We start from the raw sequence: 27,900 nt of genomic DNA, 5'->3' as shown, positions 1-27,900 counted from the left end.
GTAATCCACATATTCAAAAGGCATAACAGCAAAATGCCTGAGTCGTACGCAGCAATCAGTGGAGGAAGTTGAGAACCTCAATGAGGATGAACAAAGCCATTTTAAAGAACGCATGCTTTCCGTGAATGTGGTGAATGACAAACCCTAATCCTTATATTTCCTTGGATTTTAAAACAAGCTGGTTATTTCTGGCTGTGCCTGGGTTGAAGATGACTATGTTTTCTTTTACTAGGCAGGCTTCATCGTAAAACCTAGCCACACCATTATCTGAGTTACACCCATATACCCTCAATGAATGGACAAGCCCCCCATTATGTCCCCACTGAAAGCAGTTGTGATATTGCTCCTGATTACAAGCGCAACTCTCTCCTGCTTCACTTTTAATTTACCTTTCCTAAAACATTGAAACCCTGGGACATTAGGCACCCAATCTTGTCCCTCCCTCAACCAAGTCTTTTTAATGGCCATAACACCATAGCTCCAGGTACTGAGAACACGTATCCTTGCTCTCTGCACCAGTTCCTCAGCGACTCATTCATCTGTACCACCTTGAGATTACTACCTTGAACATCCTGCTCTTCAACCTCTTTCCTGACTCCCTGTTATCACTGTGCAAGGCCTCTCCTCTCTTTCTATCTATGGCTTTGGTGCTAATGTGCACCACGACCTCTGGCTGCTCACCCACCCCCTTGAGAATATTCTGCAGTTGCTCTGAGATATCCTGGATCCTAGCGCCTGGGATGAAACACACCATTCTGGTGTCTCTTTTGCAACCATAGAATTTCTTGTCCAACCCCTAGATACAGCATCTGCAGAAATTCTCTGATGACTCAGCAATAGTTGGGTGTATAAAGGGAGGACGGGAGGCTGAATACAGGACCCTGGTGGAGGACTTTGTCAAATGGTCCCAGCTGAATCATCTGCAGCTCAACATCAGTAAGACAAAGGAGACAGTGATGGACTTTAGGAAGACTAGTCCTGCACTGCTCCATGTTACAACTGATGGTGTGGACCTACAAGTCTGTCATCGAGGTGTGGCGCACCTCGATGACAGACTCAAGTGGGGCACCAACACGAAGCTGTGGACAAGAAGGGCCAAAGTCACTTTTACTTCCTGAGGAGACTGAAGTCATTTAGAGTAGGCAGGCCTCTCCTTCATGTGTTCTACCAGACTGTTGTTGCCAGTACAATCTTCTATGTGGTGGTGTGCTGGGGAATGGCATCAACAGAGGTGAAGCCAACGGGCCCAATGAACTGATTAGAAAGGATGGCTCTGTTATAGGAATCAAACTGGACACACTGGAGGCTGTGGTAGAACAAAGCACCCTACAGAAAATCCTGGCAATTCTGAACAATGTTTCTCACCCTCTGCATGCTACAATGGCTGATCAGAGGAACACTTTAAGTAATAGACTAAGACAACTGTGCTGCTCCAAAAAGTGCTAAATGAGGTTATTCTCACCCTAGGCCATTAGACTCTATAAAAAGTCAACCAATTACAGGAGAAGTGATGACCCCCCCCCCCCTCCTGTTAGACTGTTTGAGGTAACATATATTATCCTTTCTACTTCTTCGAATATTTATATACCTGTGCATTTGTAATGCTACTCTGATACTGTAATTCCCTTTGGGATCAATAAAGTATCTATCTAGCTATACAGAAAAACAAAAATAACAGGTTAAGTAATGTCTATCTGCTTCTAATCTGCTATCAGTTTGAAAAGGAACATTGACTGATCATTTCCTGAGAGGAAAAACTATCAGAGAGCACAGTATGGATTCTTGACGAAGTAATGTTCACACATTGAATTCAACCACATATGAAACATATGGGGCAAGATAAATTGCTATTTCACAAAAAGGGTCTTTAAATTTTAAGAGGAAAAGTTTCAGCAGCCAATAATGTGCAGATATCTTCACAATGCTAGTCTACAAGTCGTTGTGCTCAGCAATGCGCAATCGAACAAACGTAACTTTTTCTTCTATTTATTGCACCGTGCATTACGGAAAATAGGCCATTTGGAACTGAAGCTGGCCCGTGATGTTTGAGTGAGACAGGTTTGATAATTTAGAGACCTGCTCAGACGCTGAGGGAGGATAATAAATGACTTCTGTTCATGGACAAAGGTCTCAACCAGAGAACAAAAGGGTTGGACTGGTCTGGCACATGATGCTTGGGGACTGGATTGGGTGTAGAAGAGCTTGAGGACAGTGGTGTAGATGAGCGATAAGGCCAATATTCAAAAGAGAGGCTGGAGATGAGCTTGGTGACAGTGAGGTCGATACTGTGGGGAAGGTTGCCTTGAAGGCTAGAAGACTGACCTCAGTGCTGATAGAACATGCTCGTCCTAACGACAACCAGCGATGGTCATTCCTCAGAATAGCATGGCTCAGTTTCGCTAGAAACACTCCAAAAAGAGGGTCATACAGGAAATAACATCACCTGATCTATACTAATGTGGATATCAAGTCAGATATGTAAATATACCCCATGCAAGGAAGCGTTCAAATGATATTCCAGAAAGATTAAAAACCACATGGAAATAGCTGCTATCACAATTTATAATGTGAAAAGAGCATTTTTCAGTTGTGTAGTACTGAAATAAGCAGCAGGACATTGTTAAGTCTCTAGGCCATTGTCTTTATATTGGAAGCAATGAGTAATTCATGAACAATGGCTCATTCTTGACTTTCGACCAGGGGTTCCTAATTGTTATACGCCATGGACTCTTACCATTAACTGAGGGGTCTGTGGACCCCAGATCAGGAACTCTTTGTTTTAGATGAATGTTTACCCTTAAATAATCTATTTTGTATTCAATTTCATTTTATCTCATTGCATGCAAAAGTAAGGATGTTGCATAAATATAAGCTAGGCCCTGTTACTGTGCTGTACCTCTAAGTAAATAAGTAACTCTTCCTACCAATATTTTAAAAAAAACAATGCATTGTATTGCTTCAAGGTTATTGTTATAATAGTTCAGGTAAGTTTACAACTGCACTCAAAATATCTGAACAATTTCACATAATGAGCTAAAATTTGCAGCACTGGAATAACACTTCCCTGAAGATATCAGCAAATTTACAACAAATTCAGGATAATTCATTGATTAGTTCTAATCCACATAGAAACACATTGATTTAAAGCTTCCATCCAATCCAAATAAGCGTATTAGCAAAGGGTTATTAGAAGCAACCATGGCCTCCTCTACTGCCACGATAAGGCCACCATCAGGTTGGAGGAGCAACACCTCATACTCTTCCTGGGTCATCTCTAACCTGATCGCACAAACATTGATTTTTCTATCTTTCAGTAATTTTTCCTTCCACCCCCTACTCTTTCCTTCCATTCCCCGTTCTGGTTCCTCTCTTTCTTCTTCTCTTCTCCTTACCTGCCTATAACCTCCCTCTTCCTCCTCCTTCCCTTTCTCTCATTGTCCACTCTCCTCTCCTATCAGATTCTTTCTTCTTCAGCCCGTTACCTTAACATTTTCCACCTATCACCTCCCAGCTTCTCACATTGTCCTCCCTTTCCCACCCTCCCCCCAAGTGTCATACCCTCACCTGTTTGAGAAGGAAGGCAAATGCAATTATAGTATTCATTTCAAGAGGAGTAGAATTGGGAAAAAAAGGATAGTGAGGATCTATAAGGCATTGGTCAGACTGTACTTGAAGTATTGTGAGCAGTTTTGGGGCCCTTATCTAAGAAAGGATGTGCAGGCATTGGAGAGAGTCCAGAGGAGAGTCATGAAAATGATTCTCGGAATGAAAAGGTTGATGTATATGAAACAGTTGATGGTTCTGGACCTGAATTTGCTGGAGTTCAGAAGAATGAAGGGGGATCTCTTTGAACCCTATCAAATACTGAAAGGCCTAGCTGGAGTGGACATTGAAAGGATGTTTCCTATAGTGGGGAATTCCAGGATCCTTGTAAGATAAGGATATCCCTTTTGAACAGTGGTTCCCAACCTTCTTTGGGTTACCACCCCTTAGCTCCCAGACCATATCCTCAGCAAACCCTCTCCCTTTCCAGCCATTACATAAAAACTATAAACAATTTTGATTTACGATGCACAGTGAAAGAAAACAGAAACTATGAATACAAACACAAGTGACAAATAACTGCAAAAAAAAATTCAAACCTATTTAAAGCTTCAAATAAAATTATTTATTTAATTACAGTTAAAAACAGTTTTCATCATTCAAGTATTCACTACTTCATTGCTTTTTCACCTTTCAATGAGATGGGTGGGCTTGGTGTAGTGATATCAGCTTCTCAACACCAGGTTGAATGTCACTCAGAGGGAGCCTTGGATCCCTACAGTGAGTAATTTGCAGTCTGTTTCATTGCTTTGAAAGAAGTTGGGTGATTGCACTGAAACTGCACTTCTCTAAATATGGTGTTGGAAAGGCAATAAAGAACATCTTGACCTATATCCACAGCGCAGGATAGAGTTCAGAGATTTCTTTCTGCAACCAAATGACTAGATATGATTTTTTAAACCTCAGCCTCAGGTCAAAGTCAATTTGTAGTGAGGTCAGTTCTTCCCCTATCCTTCCTGTTAATTCCCCAATACAGGTGTTCAGGAATGGATTTATCACCCAATCTGGAATTTGGATCAAGAGAAGATTCTGAAATCTTCTGACTTGTCATTAAGCAGCTCACCCAGGTGGGCATAGTATACTTGAAGCTTATCATCTGATAATCTTCCTTTCTCTTCCCTCTCAGAGAGCCTCAGAAAACGGAAAAGTGTGCGGCGGCCAATGTTGTACCTAAATAGGGTTAACTTGGGCAGAAATGTGGAGAAGACTGATTTGACTTTGGTAAGGTTCACATAATTTCCTTGAAATCATGATATGCCAAATCAACTACAATGTGCTTTGAGCAAAGTCTATGAGAATGGTGAGTTAGCAAGATATAAATGATTACATAATCATTGTAATCAATTATGAAGTACTGAGGAACAAATGTTTATAATAAGTAATTAATTTCTTATATTAAGCCAGTAATCCATCATCTACCCCTCTTGCTACCATGTGCTCCCCACCCCCCCTTTACCTTTATTACCACTTTAGAAACTCCAACTGACCCCAGGGGAAGTGATCTCGCTCACTTCAGGAGCCACTGCTTTGGAACAGAGTTAAGGATGAATTTCTTTAGCCAGAGGGTGGTAAAGTTATGGAATTCATTGGCTGTGGAGGCTAAGACATTGGGTATATTTAAATTGGAGGTGCATAGGTTCTTGATGAGAAAAGGCATCAAAGATTATGGGGAGATGACAGGTGAATGGAATTAACAGGGATAATAAATCAGCCATGATGGAATGGCAGAGCAGACTTGATGAGGTGAATGGCCTGATGCTATGGTTTTATGATTTCATCCATCAGCTTCCAGCATGTACTCCTTCTCTGCCACCCCCACCTTCTTATTTTGGCTTCTTTCCCCCTTCCTTTCCAGTCCTGATGAAGAGCCTCAGCACAAAACACTGGCTCTTTATTCCTCTCCATAGATACTGCCTGATCTGCTGAGCTCCTCCAGCACTTAGTGTGTGTTACTCTGGATTTCCAGCATCTGCAGAATTTCTTGTGTTTATGAACTGTGTTCTGAATATCAGCTGTGGGCAGATACTTGGAACGGGTGAGCCATGAGTCACTGCCTGAGGCCCACAAATACTGAAAAAAAAATCAAATACCTTGCAAAGGAGGGAAATGGTGCCACCACATATAAAATGTTTCTGGGAGCATGGTGCACTCGGCCCAGTGAGAGTGAGTGGATTTTACAGCATTGCAAGAACAAAAAGTTAATGATAACTGACAGAAGGCCTAACAGACAGCAGTAGGGTATATTGCATCGCAGCCCTTAGAAAGGGAGTTGTCTCATAGATTTCAACAACTGAATCACAGATAAAGCGACAGGTAGTAACAGAAAAGACAAAATTAGCCTGGATGAATGGGTGAACAACTAGCAAATAGAATTTAATACTGTACAGGGAAGTAAGAAATTATGGGAGAAAGAATGAAGGGAAACGATGTAGTTCAAATAACGTAGCTCTTAAGGGTAGGAGTGACAGGGCATGTTGATAGAGTGGCTGATAAGTGATTCTGGGATTCTTAAATACAGACTTAGTGTTCAAAAACATGAATATTATATCGGACCTGTGAACATACATATCACCACATACAAACCTGAGATTCTTTTTCCTGCGGGCATACTTGGAAAATCTAAAGAACGGTAACTGTAATCAGGATCAATGAACAACAGCTGTGCAAATATAAATAAATAGCAATAAATAGCAAGGGCATGAAATAACAAGATAAAGTGTCCTTCGGTGAGACTATCGGTTGTGGGAACACCAGAAATAGAATGAGTGTAGTTATCCCCTTTTGTTCAAGAGCCTGATGGTTGAGGGGTCGTAACAGTTCTTGAACCTGGTGGTGCGAGTCCTGAGGCTCACGTACCTTCTACCTGATGGCAGCAGCGAGAAAAGAGCATTGCTTCGGTGGTAGAGATCTTTGATGATGGATGCTGCTTTACTACGGCAATGTTTCACCTAGATGGGTTAAATGGTTGTTACCAGTAAAATTTTTATTTTTCTTGAAACATAGCTTACACAGTACTTGTGCTCTGTACAGCAGCTTTGATATCAATGCCGTCCATGAGCTTGAGGGTTTTCAGCAAGAGTTGAAATATCTGGTTCAAGTTGTGACAGCAAAAGCCTTAAGTCTGCATGCGTAACACAGTCCAAGCGGTTTCTGCTTTTTATGAGTTTGTGGTTCACTGCACTGAAATCTGCTTTCAAAAAGGCAGGAGGATGGAAACACAATGAAGAGCAGTTCGACTCTTCTCCAAAGACCAGGAGACTTCATATTTACTTTATTGTCACCAAACAATTGATACTAGAGCATACAATCATCACAGTGATATTTGTTCCTGCGCTTCGTGCTCCCTGAAGTGCAAATTGAAGTAAATATTATAAAAATTTAAATTATAAATCATAATTAGAAAATAGAAAAGGGAAAGTAAGGTTGTGCAAGTCAGGTCCAGATATTTGGAAGGTACGGCCCAGATCCGGGTCAGGATCCATTCAGCAGTCTTATCACAGTTGGAAAGAAGCTGTTCCCAAATCTGGCCGTACGAATCTTCATGCTCCTGAACCTTCTCCCGGAGGGAAGTGGGACAAAAAGTGTGTCGGCTGGGTGTGTCTTGTCCTTGATTATCGTGGCAGCACTGCTCCAACAGCGTGTGGTGTAAAGTGAGTCCAAGGATGGAAGATTGGTTTGTGTGATTTGAAAAGTAATTTTGTTTCTTCATCATTCTGAATTTTGATAATTTATTCTTGCAATCTCTCTTCCTGTCTTTCCACCTTGTGAAGAAATTGGTTAATTACCCAGTCTGGAGCTTCCAGATTGTTCAAATCCTTGAATAGATTCTGAAAATCCTTCTTTAGTGACTGGAGGTGTAATCAGTACTTTTGAAAATCACTGTCAGTGAAAGTGATACTTTTCATACTCTCCATGCAGGGAAACTGTGAGAACATTCTTCTCCCAATGTTTCGCATATATATTTCCAATTTTCCCATAAAAGTGGACAATGCACTTTTTGCTTGGATTAAATTGAAACTGTCACCCTGCAGTTTCATACTTAGAATGTTCATTTTGACATACAGATCGGCTAAGTATGCCACATCTCCACATAGAAGTTCATTCTCGTTTTCCAAGCTCTTGTCAACTTTTGAGCAAAAATTCAACCAGTGTCAGAAAGTTCAAAGAAATAGCAGCTTTTTGACAGCCAATGAACTTCAACGTGAAGAAGCAAGTGTTCAGACTCTTCACCGTTATCTTGGCATAACTGGCAAAATATTCCTCTGTTTAATGGATGAGCTTTAATTTTGTTGATAGCAGATATTACAAGAGTCATGCTTGAAAAAAGTCGCTGGCTAAGGACTTTGGCTGTGAGATGTTGATGATGGATTGCAAACAGACTTGGAATTTATTTTCTCATAAACGCCACTAAACCAGCATGGTGACCTGTCATATACGGTGCTCCATCTGTTGCACAAGAAATCATGTTCCTCATCAGAATACTTTTATCCTCAACATACATTTTGAGCTCATTGTAGACTGATTCTCTGTTGATAATTGTTTTTAACTTTTTACAATAGAGAATCTCTTCATAAACTTTTCCATTTTTGATAAACTGTACATATGCCATTAGCAATGCCTCATTGTCTCACATAGTTAACTCATCCAGCTGTATCCCAAATTGATTTTTATAGCTCTGTGCGTAGTTGGTACTCAATGTCTTCACTCATTTCATCAATATGACGAGCTACAGAGTTATTACTCAGGGGAATTGATTTTAAAATACTGGAATCCATTTTGAGAACATCTGGCATTATTAATCTCACCAATTGTATGAGATTTTCCACACTTTGCTATTATTCTGGAAATGTTGTAAGAAGAATGAGATCACTATCAATGTCATTTTGAACTTTCTTGGCAAATGACTCGAGTGTGCAATGCTTTTAAAATGCTTCTTTCACCTTCTGGAAATGACTTATACCATAAGTAGCCTTTCCAGGGTGTCTGTTACAGAAGTGCTCCTGCAATCTTGATGGTTTTATGGCTTCATTAGACAGTACAGTTTTACAGATAAGACACATGGGGAATCGCTGATCTGATGGGAATGGAATGAAACCATACTTCAGGTATACAACAATGCATTGACGCACTTTCTGTAGTCTGTTTCTTAGCTGGATTAGCACTCAAGGCTTCACCGCCTTCAGACTCATTGAAATCACGCCATACATATTTATCCATTGCTAATGGGGCTAAATAAAAATTGAAAGTTAACAGACTGGGAATGCCCATTGGATGTTGATGATGCCAGCAAGTTGCCACAGCTGGTCGGGTCTTGTGCCTCAAATTACACCCGCTGATGACTTCTATTTCCCCTAACACCCCTTTAGGACACGTAACCACCCCCCGAGGGGGCAATACTGCCCCTGTTCGGAATCACTGTTCTACACACAAAGGCCTTTCCTCCATTTGGTGCTGCCAGTGCAGGACATCAGTCAGGCTGTGGATCATGGCTGTTGAAAGTGGAGGAGGAGAAGGGGGAAGGTAAGTAGACAGGGGATTGTGATGGTCAGGGAAAAGGAATCACAATCATGGACATGGAGAGGACCAGACTTTAGTAGGTCAGAGTGGGGATAAGAGCAGAGTCAGAGTATTTTGGACAGAAGTTTTCATATTCAAAATGGTTTATGGAAGTATGACCAAGGAAATCAATCAAGGAAACTGGTGAAAACCTTTGTCACCTCAACTCCCTTTTAGTTAAGAATGGAGGCTTCAGCCTTTTGGTTATGGGTGATTTGTGCAACTGGCAGTTCTCACAAAGGGAGATACAGCTTTCACAAGTGATATCGCTGCATATCTTAGTGACCACAAGTATCTGCAAAGTATCTGAATCTAATCTGTAACAAAACAGGCACAAAAGGTCAATCTTGTTTTGATAGAAGTTCAACCATAAGGACCAAGCACTAGATGACAGAATTGCCCTGCAGTTTTCTAAAATAAATTCCAAATCCTCCAAGGCAACTTATTAAAGAGCTTCACAAAGAAAAAAACAATATATTTTTCAATTATCTTTTGTCCTTTTAACCAAATTCATGACAGTCCTCACTCTGCCTCATGACCAGGTACACAAACAGCTGTTGACTTGCTGATGAGAAACACAGTATTGGTGAAAGGCAGCTTTTTGGACTAGAAGTAAACATACTGTTTGGTTCCTCAGGGAATGATGAAAGAACGACTGGAATTCTTAATAAACATGGATCTCTTGGGCTCTACACCACAATACAGCAGTTCCTTTCTCCAGAGGAAACACTGTTCATTCCTTTCTGAGAATGCAAAGAGATTGTTTTCATTTGGAATGGATTTTTTTTTTTTTTGCTGGTTGACAGGCACTAGGAAGAAGGTGACAGTTTTGCTATTTGGCTCCTGCAAAGCCCTTTGAAGCTCTGAACCTGTGCCATACAACAATGGTGGCAATTTAATTCAGCAAAGTTTGTCATATGCCTGCTCTCCTGCGGAAGGTGGCACACCTCAATATGCCCACCTCACCCAGCAGACTGAACATTCTGTCTGCAAGGTGAAGGAGACAATGAAGCAATTGGGGCTGCACAGGAGAGTCGAGTCGCACTGCTAGCATTAGCCGGATTTGTTTCTGCTTATATATAGGATCATCTCCCATTCCAGCATGCCAATGGATTCAAATTCGAATTTAATTGTCACTCAACCATACATGAACACCTATGAAAACTGCCAAATGAAACAGCATTAACTCTGGGGCCTAGGTGGAAACCACACTACCAACAATCACACAGAGCACATATATCAGTAATATATTTATACAAAAAAATCATCTAAGACCCTGAGTGCATGAATGTTACAGGACTCTGCAATTGAACACATTACATCTGGTCTTCTGCTGAGTGAAAAATGGCGGGGGGAGGGGTGGCAAGCAGCACCAACTCCAGTTTGGATGCTGCACCATATCGTCTCTGGTGGAGCACATCGACCCAGATGTCACTCTTCTGGGTGGCTGTAACCAAGCAACACTGGGGTTTCAGGCCACGCAGCTCCTCTGCAGGCCTGAATCTGTGAATCAGGATCAACCTTCACAGATACAACTGAGAAAACCTCAGAGGATCAGGAAAACAATTAAACTTATAACTGTGTTTAAATGTCAACATTTAAACACCTTTTTTGAAAAGGAAGCAACTTTTGAAATAGGTACACCAGGGAATGACCTTGAGATATTGTCACATTACTATTCAGTCAATATGTAACGCCCTGGTTAAGATTTTTACTGCTATGCTGAAGGTGTTTCATCTTAGCAGGTCTGTAAGAGCAACCTGTTCTGCTTTCAGCCTGTCAGGGTTTGAGTTGAGGTACGAGGCTTGTTATTCAACTTAGGAATGTGCTGTCAGCCAATCAGGATGGTGGAATTGGGAGAATGTTCTGGAGGACGCTGGGTAGAAGATCTTTGTTGGCGGGAGCTGGGAGAAGACAGGAGGAAAGACGGCTGAGGAGGCCGTCCCTGTTGCACAAGGAACTCTGTGCAGTGAATGGCTTCATGGAAGAAGGACCAATACTCCCACGGGAGAGTGACAGATAGGTTCAAGATACGCTGCAACTAAGTGCACATTTGACTATTTAAGAGTTATGGGCCGTTTTTGTTCTTTTCTCTCTTTCATTTAATAACTGCTTGCTTAAATTAGCTTTCTTAAATATATTTCTTTATAATTGCATGCAATATACAATGTGTTATTTCTTGCTGGGGGTGGTAAATCACACAGCATTTACACAAACCAGGGTTTGGGTGGGCGAGACATCACAACCTCACGAATTTGGCGGGACCAAAGTTGTCTACATCCTAGACATATGTAGCTGGGGAAAGGCGGGTTTCTCACCGTGGAATCCAGAGGCGATTAGCAAGGTGGGTAACAAGCCAGTTTACCAGAGCCACCTAGTAAAAGGGGGTTTCATACAACTTCAGTATGTATTATAGTCATAACTTCACGTCTGTTTACGTACTCATTCTAGTGGGAACACAAAACATCCATCAGTCTATACATACACTTTTAGGACCGAGATGAGGAAAAACTTCTTCACGCAGAGAGTGGTGAATCTGTGGAATTCTGCCACAGGGAACAGTTGAGGCTGGTTCATTGGCTATATTTAAGAGGAAGTTAGATATGGCCCTTGTGGCTAAAGGGATCAGGAGGTATGGAGAGAAAGCAGGTACAGGGTTATGAGTTAGATGATCAGCCATGATCATACTGAATGGCGGTGCAGGCTCGAAGGGCCGAATGGCCTACTCCTGCACCTATTTTCCATGTTTCTATGTTTCTACACAATAAATCACTTCCAGCAGCAGACCTGGAGCAAACTGCTACAAATCTACTACCCAGTGCCATTTCTCCCTTTTGTGAGGTGGAATTTCTAGGCTACAATCTTTTGCCTGGTTATTCAAAAAGAGCAAATGTGTAGCAGTTCAATGTGAAGAAAGCTAGTAATTTCTATCTCTCATTGCTACATATTCTGTTGAAAAATTACAGATAAACAAGAAAGCTTACATCCTTATTAGAGTATCAGCAGCATATATTCAATCCATAACAAAAATGATACAGGTTAAAATCAAGGAAGCATTTTATACTCACATATATCTGAGTTCAGATTCTCTCCGAACTAATATATCTCTTATCCTTTCAATTTTAAATAGCTCATCTTCAATGTCATCCACTGTTATGGTAGAATCGGCCATTGATATAATATCTGTCTCTATAACAGAAAGAAGGATATCAAAAAATTGCAATAATAACAGAAATGGCTGGAAACATTCCGTCAGCTCGGCCAGCAACTGTGCAAAGAGAAATAGAAATAACATTTTAGGTCAATTACCTTCCATTAGGACATGGAAAAGTTAAAAAAAAATTAAAAACTGAGAAGGTGAAGAGATGGAGAGAAGGAGACCTATGATAGAGTGGAGATCAGTGAGACTGATTGATACAGTGGCACTGGTTGCTGAAAGAGGATGGTGAAGGCACTAGTAACAGCTGTTCTGTCTGGAGGGGGAGAGAAGAGAAAAGAATGCTGGAAATATGTGATAAAAACACGGGGGTTGCTAGCAATTTGATTTAAAAGTGAATGCTGGAAAGACCCTGCAGGTCAGCTCTGATAGACACGGGAAAGGCTGATTATTTGAACTGTTGAATACAACTGCCCTAAAGACTACAATAATTGTATTTGAAAATTAAAATGATATTCCTAAACTTACCTCGGGTTCAGTTGGAAGAGCACACGAAACCGCAAAATGGAGGCCACCGTGTGGGTAGGATGGGGAAAGAAAAATGTTCTGAAAATTGCTTATCCAATCTGCATTCAGCTTCTCCAATGTAGAGAAGATCACATTCTGTGCATGGGAAACAATTTACTAAATTATAAGTTCAAGTATTGAGTACTTCACCTGGAAAGAATGACTGAGAGACACCACACAAAGGGAAGGGAATGGGCATAAGTAAAATAGCTTTACTGTAGCTGTGGCTGCTTGGGAAAGGACCATGGTGCGTAGAGTTGTGATGTGTAGCATCTTGTTGATGATTATGGGAAAGTATGGAGGATGATGCATTGAATGAGAAGGCTGATTGAGTGGAAGGGGAAGAGAAAGGGAATCTTCTCTTAGTTCTGGACAGGAAATGTGGGGGGGGTTTCAGGGAAGAAGCAAGGGAAATAGAACAGATGCTGTCAAGAACATAATGCACCTTTAAGGAAAATAATGCGTCTCAAAAGTGGGCCTTCACCACATAAAGATATAATATGGCCAGAGGAATATTTCATGAATATTTCAGGAATAAAAGATACAGATTTGTAGTAACTTCAAGGAGTTGCAATATAATTACATTTTAATTCAGCTTTTTAAGACTTATACAACTTATAAAACAGAGGAAATACTTTTTATATGATATGACATTCTGATCAGTTCCTGAATGATACTTACTTAAAAGGTCAAGGAACCAGTTCAAGAACCACATTCACCTAACGTAGACTGTTACTACATTCTTGTTTCTACAGGAAATCACAGATTTATTCTTGATAACCAATTACTTTAAACAGGTACACAGGATCTACAAGTTATTTAATTGCCAACATCTACTCTGTCATTCATTGTAAAACCATGAGTCAATCTAGCCCATTTCTAAGCTGTTGACACTTTCCCATTGTTCATCAACTTCCTTTAACAATCACAAAGTCTTCATGAATTCCTTCTAGAGTATTGGGATAAATACTGGCCATTGCTAGGAATGTGTTAAAGATGAATCATACTGTAATCTCAATGATAGCAAAATAAATCATTCTCGTTAACATTTTGTCCTTTATGAACAGCATTTCTTCTCCCTTGGAAGAACACTCAGATATTGGCTTTCAAAGTAATCCAAGGCTAGCTAATTAAAATGGTATATTAAAATTCACAAAAGAAATTTCCTGTTTTGAAAGGTTTACTCATAGTTATTTGCCTTTCTTGTCAAATTAAACATATTGGGGAGGGTCCATATGCCACCAGAATATACAAAGTCCCTGTGAAGGATAATCTAACATTGCAGTGAGTCAGATTCCAAACTCAACATTAAGAAGAAGCCATGAGAGAATGTACAATGAAAGAATTACATTCCTAAAATGTAGCTTTCAAATAGTAAATAGAATAAATTTTACATATTAAACTAAAATGAAGTAAACTCTTATTTCCATGACATATAGGGAAGAGAATAAAAGATGATGGAAGAGGTTAAAAAACTTGAAAGGAGAAAATACAAAACTAAATATTGAAAGAATATTCTCTTGCAATGTATTTTCAAAAGGCATATTTTGAACATTCAATATTTAATTGTCTAAGTTTGATATGTTAATTTTCTTAAAATAAGGTTTTAAGAAAATAAGGTTTTCTTAACATCACCATAGGAAATAAATATATTCTGAATGGTAACAGATAAAAAATGTTAAAATATTAATATCCAGCTGTAAGTGTCAATTTGAATCAGGCATGGGGTGATGTAGCGCCATAATTAAATTGCTTCCCATGGGCAAGTCAAAAGGAAAGTCGACTGGCACCTGATGTGCTGGTATCAAAGCATCAAATCCTGGCAGCGGTTGTTCACCCAGTCAGTCATTAGATGCAAGGACCACATGGAATGCAACAGAAAAAACAAAGACAGAAGAATCGAAATTTAGAGACAGGTGATAGAAAACACTTCTATCTGGAAATTTCTGCAATATTTATTTTAAATTTGTAATTCCACACGTGATGACATTGCATGATGTTTCTTTTTTCACACGTTTGCAAAGGCTGTTGTGAATTAATGGATTAGATGTTGTTAAATAATCGGCTTGGTCAGGCATTAATACTTAGATAACCAAAGGGATTCAAGGTACATTTATTATCAAACCATGTAGCAGTATACAACCCTGAGATTTGTCTTCTTTACAGTCAGCGACGAAACAAAGAAAACCATGGAACCCACTCAATGAAAAACATCAACCCTCCCCATGCATGAAAGACAAATCACACAAATCGCAAAAAGATCAACCACCCCCCCCCCACCCCACGTGCAAATAACAAATCACGCAAACGGCAACAAGAAAGAATGAGCAAATACACAAAGTCAAAAGAGTCCATGTTCATTTCAGTTCTGTGTTCATTATCTGCAGGGTGCCCTGACTCAAAGTTGTTGAAATTAGCAACAGAAAAGGAAGCAAACAGAAACTACAATTAAATGGGCCGGTAGGACTAGGTGAGAGTAAACGTTTGGCACGGACTAGAAGGGCCGAGATGGCCTGTTCCGTGCTGTAATTGTCATATGGTCATAAATTCACAAATCACAGAGCCAGCATGGTACTTCCGTACCATGCTCTACCACTATCAAGGAAGAGAGAGAGAGAGAAAGACCATTTGAATGCAGGGCCTTCCCATGGGAGCCACAAGTGAAGAGAGAGAGATACCGTCACATGCAGACACCTTCCTCCAGTAGCAGCGAGTGAGAAGCTGGTAGACGGTGCTGACTACTTGCTCATCTTCTGCACACAATTGATATTTTCAATCCTCTTTGACGCTTTAATCAGTGAGATTGGCGAGAAATGGGAGTCAATCATGGGCTTGGAGCCGCTGGCCTCCAAGAATCTTCTTGGAGACAGCAAACTGCCGGATCACTCCATCACCCGAAAACACACCACCAAACAGTAAATCACAGGCTCAGTGCCACAAACACATTTTAAGAATAAGAAGACACAAAAGAAGTGAAATAAACTATTTTGTGGTCCATCTGGAGGATGTCGCTCATGGTAACATTGTTCGCTGGCGTCACCTTCCTCTGGATCAGTTGAATAAATTTACCTAATCAAAGGAATTTGACACACTTTATGTTTTGAGCAAAAAATGAGAAAAAGCTTTCTAATTATAATAAATTTAGCTGGGAAATATTACAATTCACGTTCTTGATAATATAAATATACATGATCATAAATCCATGAAGGAGCACAACTGTGAAGAATAATAGAACATATTTTCCTCCCATTATCAAAAATGAATCACTTTCCTTTATGTAATTAAAATGACAACCTGGCACATATCATTAAAAAGATGAGGGCTTTAAAATCAGTGTTGCCGTGACTTATCCATTTTTAAACATAACTGAAAATTGATCGTTAAACTTTACTGAGTGATTTAATAGTCTCACTGATGTCTTAGTAACTGAAGTATCATTTGATAAGATAAAAATAATCTGCTTACTAGGAACACACACAAAATGCTGGAGGAACCCAGCAGGTCAGGCAGCCTCTATAGAAATGAATAAACAGTTGACATTTCAAGCCAAGACTCTTCTTCGGAACTGGAAAGGAAGCCGGAGATACCAACATCAAAAAGGTGGGGGAGGGGAAAGAGGATAGCTAGAAGCTGATAGGTGAAGCCAGCTGGGTAGGAAAAGGGATGGAGAGAAAGGCATCTGATAGGAGAGGAGAGTGACATAGGAGAAAGGGAAGGAGGAGGGGATCCAGGGGGATGTGATGGGCAGGTGAGAAGAGGTAAAAGGTCAGAGTGGGGAATAGAAGAAGAGGAGAGGGTGAGGGAATTTAAGATATATACTTACTGGAAGGAGAAATCAATATTCATCCCATCAGGTTGGAGGTAACCTGGCAGAATATAAAGTGTTGTTCCTCCACCCTGTGGATGGCCTCACCTTGGCACAAGAGGAGGCCATAAACTGACATGTCAGAATGGGAATGGAACTCGGAATTAAAATGTTTGGCCACTGGGAAATTCCACTTTTGGCAGATGGCTGCATCGAGAGTACTGGACACAATAGATGACCCCAGCAGTTTCACATGTGAAGTGTTGCCTCACCTGGACAGACTGAATGGAGGTGAATGGACAGGTGTAGCACTTTGACCACTTGCAGGGATAAGTGCCACAAAGGAGATTAGCGTAGGGACAGACAAGGGAACCACAGGGAAGGTGATCCCAGAAAATAATGGAATTAAGTTGGGGGGAGGGTGGAAGGATGTAAAGGTATGATGGTAGGATCCCTTTGGAGATGGCAGAAGTTGCAGGCAATGATGCATTCGATGCAGAGGCTCATGGGGTGCTGCTTAAGGACAAGAAAAACGGGAAGATGGGATGAATGTGGATATTTGAGAAATGCAGCAGAATCTCACAATCACTATAATCTCACAGGTGTAACGGCCTGTTTAGTGACAAGGAATTTTGTGATTTAAGTCTTCAACCATGGATATAAAAGATAATTATAACAGAATCCCAATTGGTTTGGCATCCACCTGTTTAAAATTCCTTAACTTTTTATGCCACTTTTGTCAGTTTCTTCCAGAGTTTGGAGGTATCACAAGTGAAAACAAGCAGTAATCCTATACTTGGGGCAGCATGCACTAAATTTTGGAGGAACTCAGCAAGTCTGGCAGCATCTAAGCAAATGGATAAACAGTTGACATTTCGGGCCAAGACCCTTCTTCAGAGAATTGTGCTGAAAAGGACTCTGCCCCTTTTAGAAGAACAAATGCTCTCTTTCTCTGTATTGTGTTTTCCTGTCACAAACTAACTTATGACACAAACACTGATCACATTATCGTCATCAACAAGTACAAAAATATGCAAAAGCAAATACTTTCAGCAGTTTGTTGAAATTCACTGAACGTTTTGAAAAGGGTTTTCACCGAGTTATAGAGAATGGGCAGAAGTCACTTAGTCCATCACTCTCATGACAGCTGTCATGACAACTAATTACTTCATTCCTCTGCTCCTTCCCATAATCCTGAACAAAAATCATTTTCAATTATCATCTTGTTCCCTTTCTGAACTTATTGAATCTGTTTCTAAGTCACTTTCATATACTTAGTGCTTTTCAGATATGCAACTTGTGTAAAGTTTCTGTTATTATCCTCCCACCTATACAGCTTCTGGCATTTCCTCCTCAATTGCCAGAAAGTGTCTTTTTAAAAAATTTATCTTTGCTGATTCTGAACACCTCCATTGAATCTTCCCTGCCCCAAGGAGAACAACTCTAGCTTCATCAATCTTGGTATCATTGTAGTAAACCTCTCCAGCAACCTTGCCTGAACTTGATATCCTTCCTAAAGCTGGCTGCCCAAAGTATCCAATATTTTATAAGTTAATATATCTCCCTTGCTTTTGTATTCTAAACATATATTTATGAAGCTAACAATTCTACATTTCTTTCAAATACCCTTCTCAACTGGAAACAAGAGAGAATCTGCAGATGCTAGAAATCCAAACAACACACACAAAATGCTGCAGGGACTCAGCAGGCCAGGCAGCATCTATGGAAAAGAGTACAGTCAATGTTTTGGGCCGAAACCCTTCGGCAGGACTCAATCAGACCTGTCTTTGATGAATGAATACCTGTGTTGTGGTGATATCACGTCACGTGTAAGAACGCAATTGGACGGAGCTATGAGAATGTACAGAACTGACAATGATTGAGAAGCTTGTATGTTAAGACGTAGTTTCTGTTTGCTGTTCAATAAAACTTCTATTTTTAATTCTTCCAGAATATGGTTTGTTCTTAGTAACCCACGGTACGTTTAAAGAACACAACATGTGTTACAGCATTGTCTTTAAAATTGTACTGGTTCACTTACATAACTGTTCTCATTCTTCCTACTAAAAGAGTCACTTCACTCTTTTATCTTCAATCTGTCTGCCCCCTTTTACCTAAACATGTCCTTGCATTGGCCCATCATGTATTATATTCTGTGTATTATGCTATTTGCAAAGTTCTTCATACTAAACATTTCCAAGTCTATAGCATACACTGAAGGAGCAGTGATGTCAACATTCATGCCAAAGGCATATCCTCCATAGTTCTTTACTATCAGAAAATCAGTTGGTCCACCTCAACACTTGGTGATCACCACACAATTTGTGGTGAAAGCCACTGGCCTTTCATTGCAAAGGTTTTTTCCATTCTGACTCAATCTCCAGAAATTACCTTGAATGAATTAGGAGATACAGAATAAGCCTGTACAATTACACAGCTGAACTTGAATATTTCACCACAAGAAATGACTTTGAAGGGAAAAAGAAAATGCTGCTGAGTTTGTAAAACTGAAATAGTACTGTTTGCTACTTTGATGTCAATAGGATACCACAGCCTAAAGGAACAGAATTTTTAAGAAAAGGCAACAAAATTGTGGTCAGTTGTTGCCCATTATATGAGGGATGTTGAGGCTTTGGAGAGGATGCATAAGTAGTCTACCAGGATTGGAGCTATAAAGCAGAGAGATTGGACAAACTTGTATTTTTTTGTCTAGAGTGGCAGAGATAAATGGGAGATCTCATACAGAAGTTTATACAATTAGTATCTAATAAGAGTAAACAGCCAAGAATATTTCTCTCATGATTAAGAAGTCTAATACCAAAGGGTATTTACTTAAGCTCAAAAGAGACGCGTGGGACAAGTTTTTGTTTTTTTAAGAAAATACAAGGAGAATGGTGGATGCTGAGAATGCACTGCCTGAAGTGGTGGTAGTGGCAAATATAACAGAGGCATTCACGAAGCTCTTAGATAGGCACATGAACGTGCAGAAAATGGAATGATATGGACATTGTACAGTCCAAAGGTTTCAGATTAGTTGAGCATTTGATTACTAATTTAATTAGTTCAGCACAACATTGTGGGCCAAAGCAGCACACACAATATGCTCCTCCTTCCATTTTGCAATACATTGGTAAAGTTCTCTGGAGTGGGAAGAGTTGTTGCTGATTAGAGAACCCGAGGGAGTCCCTGATCAGGGTTTCGTACCAGTCCTTTCACCAGAATTACAGCAACAGTTCACTAAAATGGTCATGAATTTTCTGCCCCAATACCTCCAAGTCAAAGATAGCAAACCTGCTGCCCAACACTTTTTCTTTCACTAATAATAAAACTCTCTCTCTCTCTGAATACTCACAAACAAGACCTTAACAATTAACAATGGTCACCAGGAATATGAACTAAACGTGCACAGGAAATGAAAAATCTTCCGGTTAACTCTGTTCTTTTTCTGCCGTTTGTACCAAAGGATCTTGTTGCATGTATCGTTAAAGAGAAGCAAAATGCTGGAGGAACTCACCAGGCCAGGCAGCATCTATGGAAAAGAATACAGTTGACCCTTCCACAGGACTGGAGAAAAATAGATGAGATGTAGATTTAAAAGGGCGGGAGGTGAGAGAAAACCCAAGGTGATAGGTGAAACCAAGAGAGGGAGGGATGAAGTTTAGAGCTGGGAAGTAGAGGACATACTGGAATGGGAATGGGAAGTGGAATTAAAACGGGTGGCCACCGGGGATCTCACTTCTTCTGGCGGGTGGAGTGTAGGTGCTCGGTGAAACAGTTTCCCAATCTACATCGGTTCTCATCGATATACAGGAGGCCACACCGGGAGCACCAGACACAGTAAATGACCCCAACAGACTCTCAGGTGATGTGTCGCCTCACCCGGAAGGACAGTTTGGGGCCCTGAATGATAGTGAGGGATGAGGTGTAGCACTTGTTCTGCTTGCAGGGGTAAGCACTATGAGGGAGATCAGTGGGGAGGGACGAATGGATAAGGGAGCGATCCCTGCGGAAAGCAGGAAGTTGGGGGTGGGGAGATAGGCTTGGTGGCCGGATACCATTGGAGATGGCACCATAGATGATGTAGATTGGGAGACCACTTCGCCGAGCACCTACACTCCGTCAGCCAGAAGAATCCCAGTGGCCACCCATTTTAATTCCACTACCAATTCCCATTCTGATATGTGAACCCATGGCCTCCTCTACTGTCGTGTTGAGGCAACACTCAGGTTGGAGGAACAACACATATTCCATCTGGGTAGCCTCCAACCTGATGGCATGAACATTGATCTCTTGAACTTCTGGTAATGCCCTCTCCTCTCTCCCTTCATCATTTCCCATCCCCTTTTCCTTCTCTCACCTCATCTCCTTGCCTGCCCATCAGATCCCTCTGGTGCTCCTCCCTCCCCTTTTCTTTCTTGCATGGCCTTCCGCCCTCTCCTATCAGACCTCCCCTCTTCTCCAGCCCTGTATCTCTTTCACCAATCAACTTCCCAGCTTTTTACTTCACCCCTCCCCCTCCCAGTTTCACCCATTACCTTGTGTTTCTCTCTCCCCTCCCTGTAAATCTTCTCATCTTTTTTTCTCCAGTCCTGCTGAAGGGTCTTATCCTGAAACGTTGGATGTTTTTTTTCCATGGATGCTGCCTGGCCAGCTCAGTTCCTCCAGCATTTTGCGTGTGTTTCTTGGGACTTCCAGCATCTGGAGATTTTCTCTTGTTTGTGATTCTGGGCCAGTGGACTGGTTACTATGTGAAAACATTCTATTTTTATGTTCTATGTTCTAAATAAGTCATAAAATTAAATGTCTTCACTTCATCCAAATGCAATGACTATATCCTATGAATGTTCACTATTAACACCGTCTCGGGAAAACTAGGACTAGCAATATATGTAGAATTACTACCAGCAGTAACATCCTTAGAACAAATAACAATGAATTAATAGATGCAATAACAATTGATATTAAATCTGACTTTTTTGACATCAGTGCTGGAGAAAGTGATTGAATCTTTGACCAAGGAAATGGCATCATGGCAATTGGAGGATGAATGTGGCACTGGGGAGAGGGGTGTGGATTTAATGCAAGTGAAAATCATATGTGACAAATTTTTGGGAATACTTTGGAGGTCGAACCTGTTAGGAGAGACAAGAGTGAATCGATGATGTGGTGGATTCAGAATTTCAGAAGGACTTTGCTAAGGTGCCACGTAAGATTACTAAATATAATTTGAACACACAACAGAATCAGGTTTATCATCATCAGCACATGCCGGGAAATTTGTTAACTTAGCGGCACCAGTACAATGTAATACATGATAATATAGAAAAAAAATTAAAATAAGTAAATCAATTACAGTAAGTATATATGCATATATTAAATAAATTAAAAATAGTGCAAAAACAGAAATAATATTTTAAAAACGAGTTAGTGCTCGTGGGTTCAATGTCCATTTAGATATTGGATGGCAGAGGGGAAGAGGCTGTTCCTGAATTGCTGAGAGTGCACCTTCAGGCTTTTGTACCTCCTTCCTGGCAGTAACAATGAGAAGAGGGCATATCCTGGGTAATATGGGGGTAATATCTTGACAGAGAAAGAAACCAGAGAGTAGGAATAACTACAGCCGTACTAATAAAGGGTCTCTAAACGTCGACTGTTTATTCCTCTCTATAGATGCCGCCTGAGCTCCTGAGTTAATAGACAATAGACAATAGACTATAGGTGCAGAAGTAGACCATTCGGCCCCTCGAGTCTGCACCGCCATTCTGAGATCATGGCTGATCATTCACTATCAATACCCAGTCCCTGCCTTGTCCCCATATCCCTTGATTCCCCTATCCATCAGATATCTATCCAGCTCCTTCTTGAAAGCATCCAGAGAATTGGCCTCCACCGTCTTCCGAGGCAGTGCATTCCACACCTCCACAACTCTCTGGGAGAAGAAGCTCTTCCTCAACTCTGTTTTAAATAACTGACCTCTTATTCTCAATCCATGCCCTCTGGTACTGGACTCTCCCAACATCTGGAACATATTTCCTGACTCAATCCTATCAAATCCTTTAATTATCTTAAACGTTTCAATCAGATCCCCTCTCAATCTCCTCAATTCCAGCGTGTACAAGCCCAATCTCTCCAATCTCTCTGCGTAAGACAGCCCTGCCATCCCAGGAATCAACCTAGTGAATCTACGCTGCACTTCCTCAATTGCCAGAATGTCCTTCCTTAAACCTGGAGACCAAAACTGTACACAATATTCCAGGTGTGGTCTCACCAGGGCCCTGTACAAATGCAAAAGAACATCCTTGCTCTTGTATTCAATTCCCCTTGTAACAAAGGCCAACATTCCATTTGCCCTCTTCACTGCCTGTTGCACTTGCTCATTCACCTTCATTGACTGGTGAACTAGGACTCCTAGGTCTCTTTGTATTTCTCCCTTACCTAACTCGACACCGTTCAGACAATACTCTGCCCTCTTGTTCCAGCTTCCAAAGTGGATAACTTCACATTTATTCACATTGAATGACATCTGCCAAGTATCTGCCCACTCACTCAGCCTATCCAAGTCTCCCTGTATTCTCCTAACGTCCTCTTCGCATGTCACACTGCCACCCAGTTTAGTATCGTCAGCAAACTTGCTGATATAGTTTTCAATGCCCTCATCTAAATCGTTGACATAAATCGTAAAGAGCTGTGGTCCCAATACAGAGCCCTGTGGTACCCCACTAGTCACCTCCAGCCAGTCTGAGAAACACCCATTCACTGCTACCCTTTGCTTTCTATCTGCCAACCAGTTTTCTATCCATGTTGAAACCCTGCCCCCAATGCCATGAGCTCTGATTTTACTCACCAATCTCCTATGTGGCACCTTATCGAATGCCTTCTGAAAATCTAGGTACACAACATCTACTGGCTTACCCTCGTCTAACATCCTTGTTACACTCTCAAAAAACTCCAACAGATTAGTCAAGCTGTTACACCCTCAAAAAACTCCAACAGATTAGTCAAGTTCCTTCAGCATTTTGAATGCGTTGGTTGTGATTTTCAGCATCTGCAGAACTTCTTTTGTGTAGGAATGGCGAGGTCATCTTAAGGCCGAGAGGCTGTAGGCTACAAGATTCAAGATGTTTCAGGGATCAGCACTAAGGTCACAGTTGTGTAATCTGGATGATGGGATCATGTGCAACATATTCAGGATTGCTGATGAGATTAAACTCAGTGGCAGTGTGGGCTCCAAGGTAGATTGTGAGAGGCCACAGGGAATATAGTTTGGGTAATTGATGGAGAAGGATGGCAGATAGAATCTAACACAGAAAATAGTAAGAATCATTTTGGCATAAAAATAGAATGGCAGAGTATATGGTGAGAGAGTGAAAGGCATTGGCAGTTAAAGTGCCCTGTATGTATATCACTTAAAGTTTATAAACAGGTTTAGCAAGCAAGGCAGCAAACACAAAAACTTTCTAAGTACAAAGATTTGTAAGATATATTGGGCCTATTACAAGGACTCCTCAGGAAACTTCATCTGTGTAGGTATAGTTTCCTACCTAGAAAACGTATACATGCAATAGATGGAGAGCAGCATTGGTTAGTTCCAATGTTGACAAGTTTGTTGTATAAAAAGAGATTAAGCAGGTTCGACATGTACTCTCTAGTCTTTTGATGAATGAGAGATTCTCTCATTGAAAACTATGAATACCTTTATTAAAAATGTTCGAAAGGTTGAAGCAAAGTTGATGTTTCTCTCTGTTGGCATTTTTAGAACCAGTTGTCATTTTCTCAAAATGAGAAACTGTCCCTTCATGACAATGAGGTGAATTTTCTACATCATGTAGGTGGTGAACCTTTGTAATTCGCTACCAAAAGGACTGTGAAGACTAAGCTGCTGAACATGTACAAAATGCAGAAAAATGTACTTCTAGATACTCCGGCAATCATGCACCATTAGATTAATACAGGAATGCAGAACTGGGGGTAAAAGATTCAGAAGGAAGCCGGGATGAAGGGGCCAAATGGCTTTTATTTCTGTTATTCTTTTTAAGCAGTTCATGAAAAATATTTTATTTTAAACTATCTGCTAAATAGTTTTTCCCTGGTCTGCACCATTCATGAGAAAGAAAGTGAAAAGGTAATTTGTATGTTTTCTTCAGCCAGATAATATTCTCTCAGATCAGTTAGAAATTCTGTGGCCTGGCCAGGAACTTCCACAAAAGGCTACAAGAAATAAAAGTATATTCTGCAGATGTGTGGCATGACTGGCTTACACAGACAGAAAAATAATCACTCTATTTACCCAGTTGTAACAATCCAGTCTATCAATACTCTCTGAAATTCAAGTACTTGTAAATAAGTCAGTCAAACCCATCCATTAGTTTATAATCTTCCTTTCCATCTCTCATAGACTGTAGGTTAATTTAGGAACTAATCTCATGCTACTTCATGTGGTCCTGGGAGATAACTCAGACTGTAACTGTACAGTTTTATTAAATTTTATATTATTGAGTTGAAATAGAGATCACACTAATATTTATTGACTGACTCACAGCATATTATAAGATGATTTTATGGAACATAAATTCCTTGTGAAAGACCAGAAGTGAAACCGAGATATGTCCTAGGAGGTGTTGGCGATGTAATCTGGAGTCATTGAGTGCTGTGGATCTTTCAACATCAGACACTCTCACCCAAGAAATCCCGAGAGACAGTAAGAGTGTGCAGCTAGCAAAACTTCCACACCCCTTCTCGACGGGCTTTCAACTTGCCCTCCACTTGGCACTGCTCTACCAGTTCCTGGTATTTGGCCTTTTTACCCTTGAATGCCTCCTCAATCTGGTCTTCCTAAGGCACTGCCAGTTCTACCATGGCTACCTCCTTCAAAGTTTCTAACAGAATGACCACATCAGACCTCAGTGATGACGATGCAGTGAAGTCAGGGAACTTTAAATACTTGCCAAGATCAACTTTCTGTTGCCAGCCAGATCATGAACTTGATGCACTGGGATTCTGCCTGCCTGATGTTGGACCAGGAGATCTTCTGCTTGTGCACCCTCCCACCTTCTCCAAGCTCCCTGCTACCCTGTTCCCTCCATCCTGCTGTTACGCATTTCCTCAAAATCTGCTCATATTTCTCCCTGGACCAGATTGTGTCTCTCCCTGCCCTAGGCCCTCTTGAAGCAAATTTAAGGGAAGCTGCCAGGCCCCACCTGACCAGATGCCACTGTTCCTGCCAGGTCCCTGTACCTCAGACATGACTCAACCATCTCCACTTGGCGTCCTGGGCCTTCCACTTCCCTCTTGTCTGAACCTCAATACCTACTGTCGCTGGAATCTCTGTACAACAGCAATTCTCTTGTACAGAAAACCATAAACTTCTTTGGCTACTGAAGGGAGGCTGCAGTTTATTCCTCTTCCCAAAGACAGTATGTGGGAGGCCCAGCCACCCTCCAAGGTAGCTATTGATCTTTCCTTCAGGATCCTCAACTGTTGACAAGGGTAACTCATATTGCCCAGAGGATCATTACAATTATAACAATTTTTCCCATTTACTTATAAATTGTGAAACATTTATCAAATAATAGCAACTTATCACAGTAATAAATATTACTATTTTTGAAAAGTACGATCTGTGAAAGCTTGTATTTTAATAAATACTCATATTGCAAATGAGAGCTTGGTTTATTCAAAGAGAAAATTAACATTAAGCTATTCACAGTATAAAGGTGCAAAGGGCTTTCTAATGTATGTCAGTGCATTAGCTATGATGAAATGGACTTTCACTCCTTCAGTAAAGAATTTAAAAGCTAATTAAAACAGCTGTTTGAACATTTTCTCAGTAAATGGAAGTCTGATGATTAGTTCTTAAAAGTTCATCTTGCTGGGTAAATTGCTATTGATAATTTTGTCACTTGTACTGGACAAGATGCAAATGATTGTTATGCAAATGAGAACAGGAGCAACTAACAATCAAATCAAATATTTATATACAACAAACATGTTCTAAAATTGTTTTTTCCCATATGCCAGGATGCAGCAAGTTTACAAAGAAATCATTCTTGTATTTTCAAGATTCAGGATTGTACTGAGGGGTCATGAAACATACTTATTTTAGGGGCAATGAATATCAAGTTCCTACAAATTAGAAAGAGGTGGCTGGTCATTGAATAAAGCTTTTAGAATGGGTCTTATCCTTATAAAAGTGATTCATGGGTCATGGGTGACCCCAACTAACAGATATTGGCATGCAAAAGATCTTCTAAAACCCAAACTAGATTCTAATCTAGTTCCTGCCAAACAAATATTTGACTACAAAAAAGTTAGGTTTGGTACTAAGTATAGCAATGCTTCCGGATGAAAACTCTTAACGCAGGTAACTAATTATCATTCTGCCTGTAACTAGATCACAAATTGCTATATTTATAAAGACAATGATACCGGCAAAGCGTGATGCAACATCATACAGACATAATTAGTCATACTTATTCTTTGAAATCTAGCAGCTAATTTGGACTGTGGTAGAGCAACAGGAATCTAAATTCTGGAGTTAGATTCGTGCTGTTTAGTCTGTCCACTCAGCCCCCCGCAAGATCGAAGATCCTCCATCGGCGTGCGAGCATGAAATGTTCCGTCCTTCGGTCTCGCAAGCATTTCAACTCGGTCCTTGCAATGAAAGGATAGAAGAACCTTCCAGCACGCACCCGCATGCCGAACTTCGGTTTTTGAAGAGGCTTTAATACCAGCACAACTATGACCATTCCTGATATTTCGCATACTCAAGTATTTAAATAACCCGCACAACAGCATTTAAGATCTGTTTTGCACGAATCAAGAGATACGGTTCGAAAGATTTATCCACCAGCAACAAATAGAATTCTTAAATAAATAGTAAGTAGTAATGACGTGCAAGGCAACTCGGTAATCTAATGTTAACTTTGCCATCAAAGCAAACGAAACACTCTAAACCCTGTATCAGTGACGTGGTTAAGAAATTATTTTAACATCGATTTGCTGTGTTCTTCACATCGTTCCAACCTCTGGAACGACAGTGTATAATAAAACTACCATGTCTGGATTTGATATTTTATTTTTACCTTTTTCAACGTCTGCACTCCACGTAGTTGATTCAAGAGATCCATAATGTTTTGCGCATGCTTTTTCATTCTCCATCATTTCTAAATTCAATGATAAAAACACACATGTACTTTCCGCCGTGCCCCAAACC

General features: G+C 40.5%; 1 protein-coding gene across 1 annotated transcript in view; it reads right to left on the bottom strand.

Annotated features, from left to right (window-relative positions):
* The window catches only part of zgc:171844 (uncharacterized protein LOC100151763 homolog), a 64,506-nt gene extending 36,606 nt beyond the window's left edge, over nucleotides 1-27,900 (bottom strand). The window contains exons 1-2 of the mRNA XM_059948717.1: nucleotides 27,770-27,900; nucleotides 12,228-12,348 (exon numbers count right to left, since the gene is read on the bottom strand). Coding sequence (XP_059804700.1) covers nucleotides 12,228-12,348; nucleotides 27,770-27,848 — 200 coding nt within the window. The 5' untranslated portion in view covers nucleotides 27,849-27,900. The remainder of the gene's footprint in view (nucleotides 1-12,227; nucleotides 12,349-27,769) is intronic.

Source organism: Hypanus sabinus, chromosome 23, assembly GCF_030144855.1.
Source record: "Hypanus sabinus isolate sHypSab1 chromosome 23, sHypSab1.hap1, whole genome shotgun sequence".
NCBI lineage: Eukaryota > Metazoa > Chordata > Chondrichthyes > Myliobatiformes > Dasyatidae > Hypanus > Hypanus sabinus.
The sequence above is the reverse complement of the archived record's forward strand: the minus strand, read 5'-3'. Positions and strand labels throughout refer to the sequence as shown.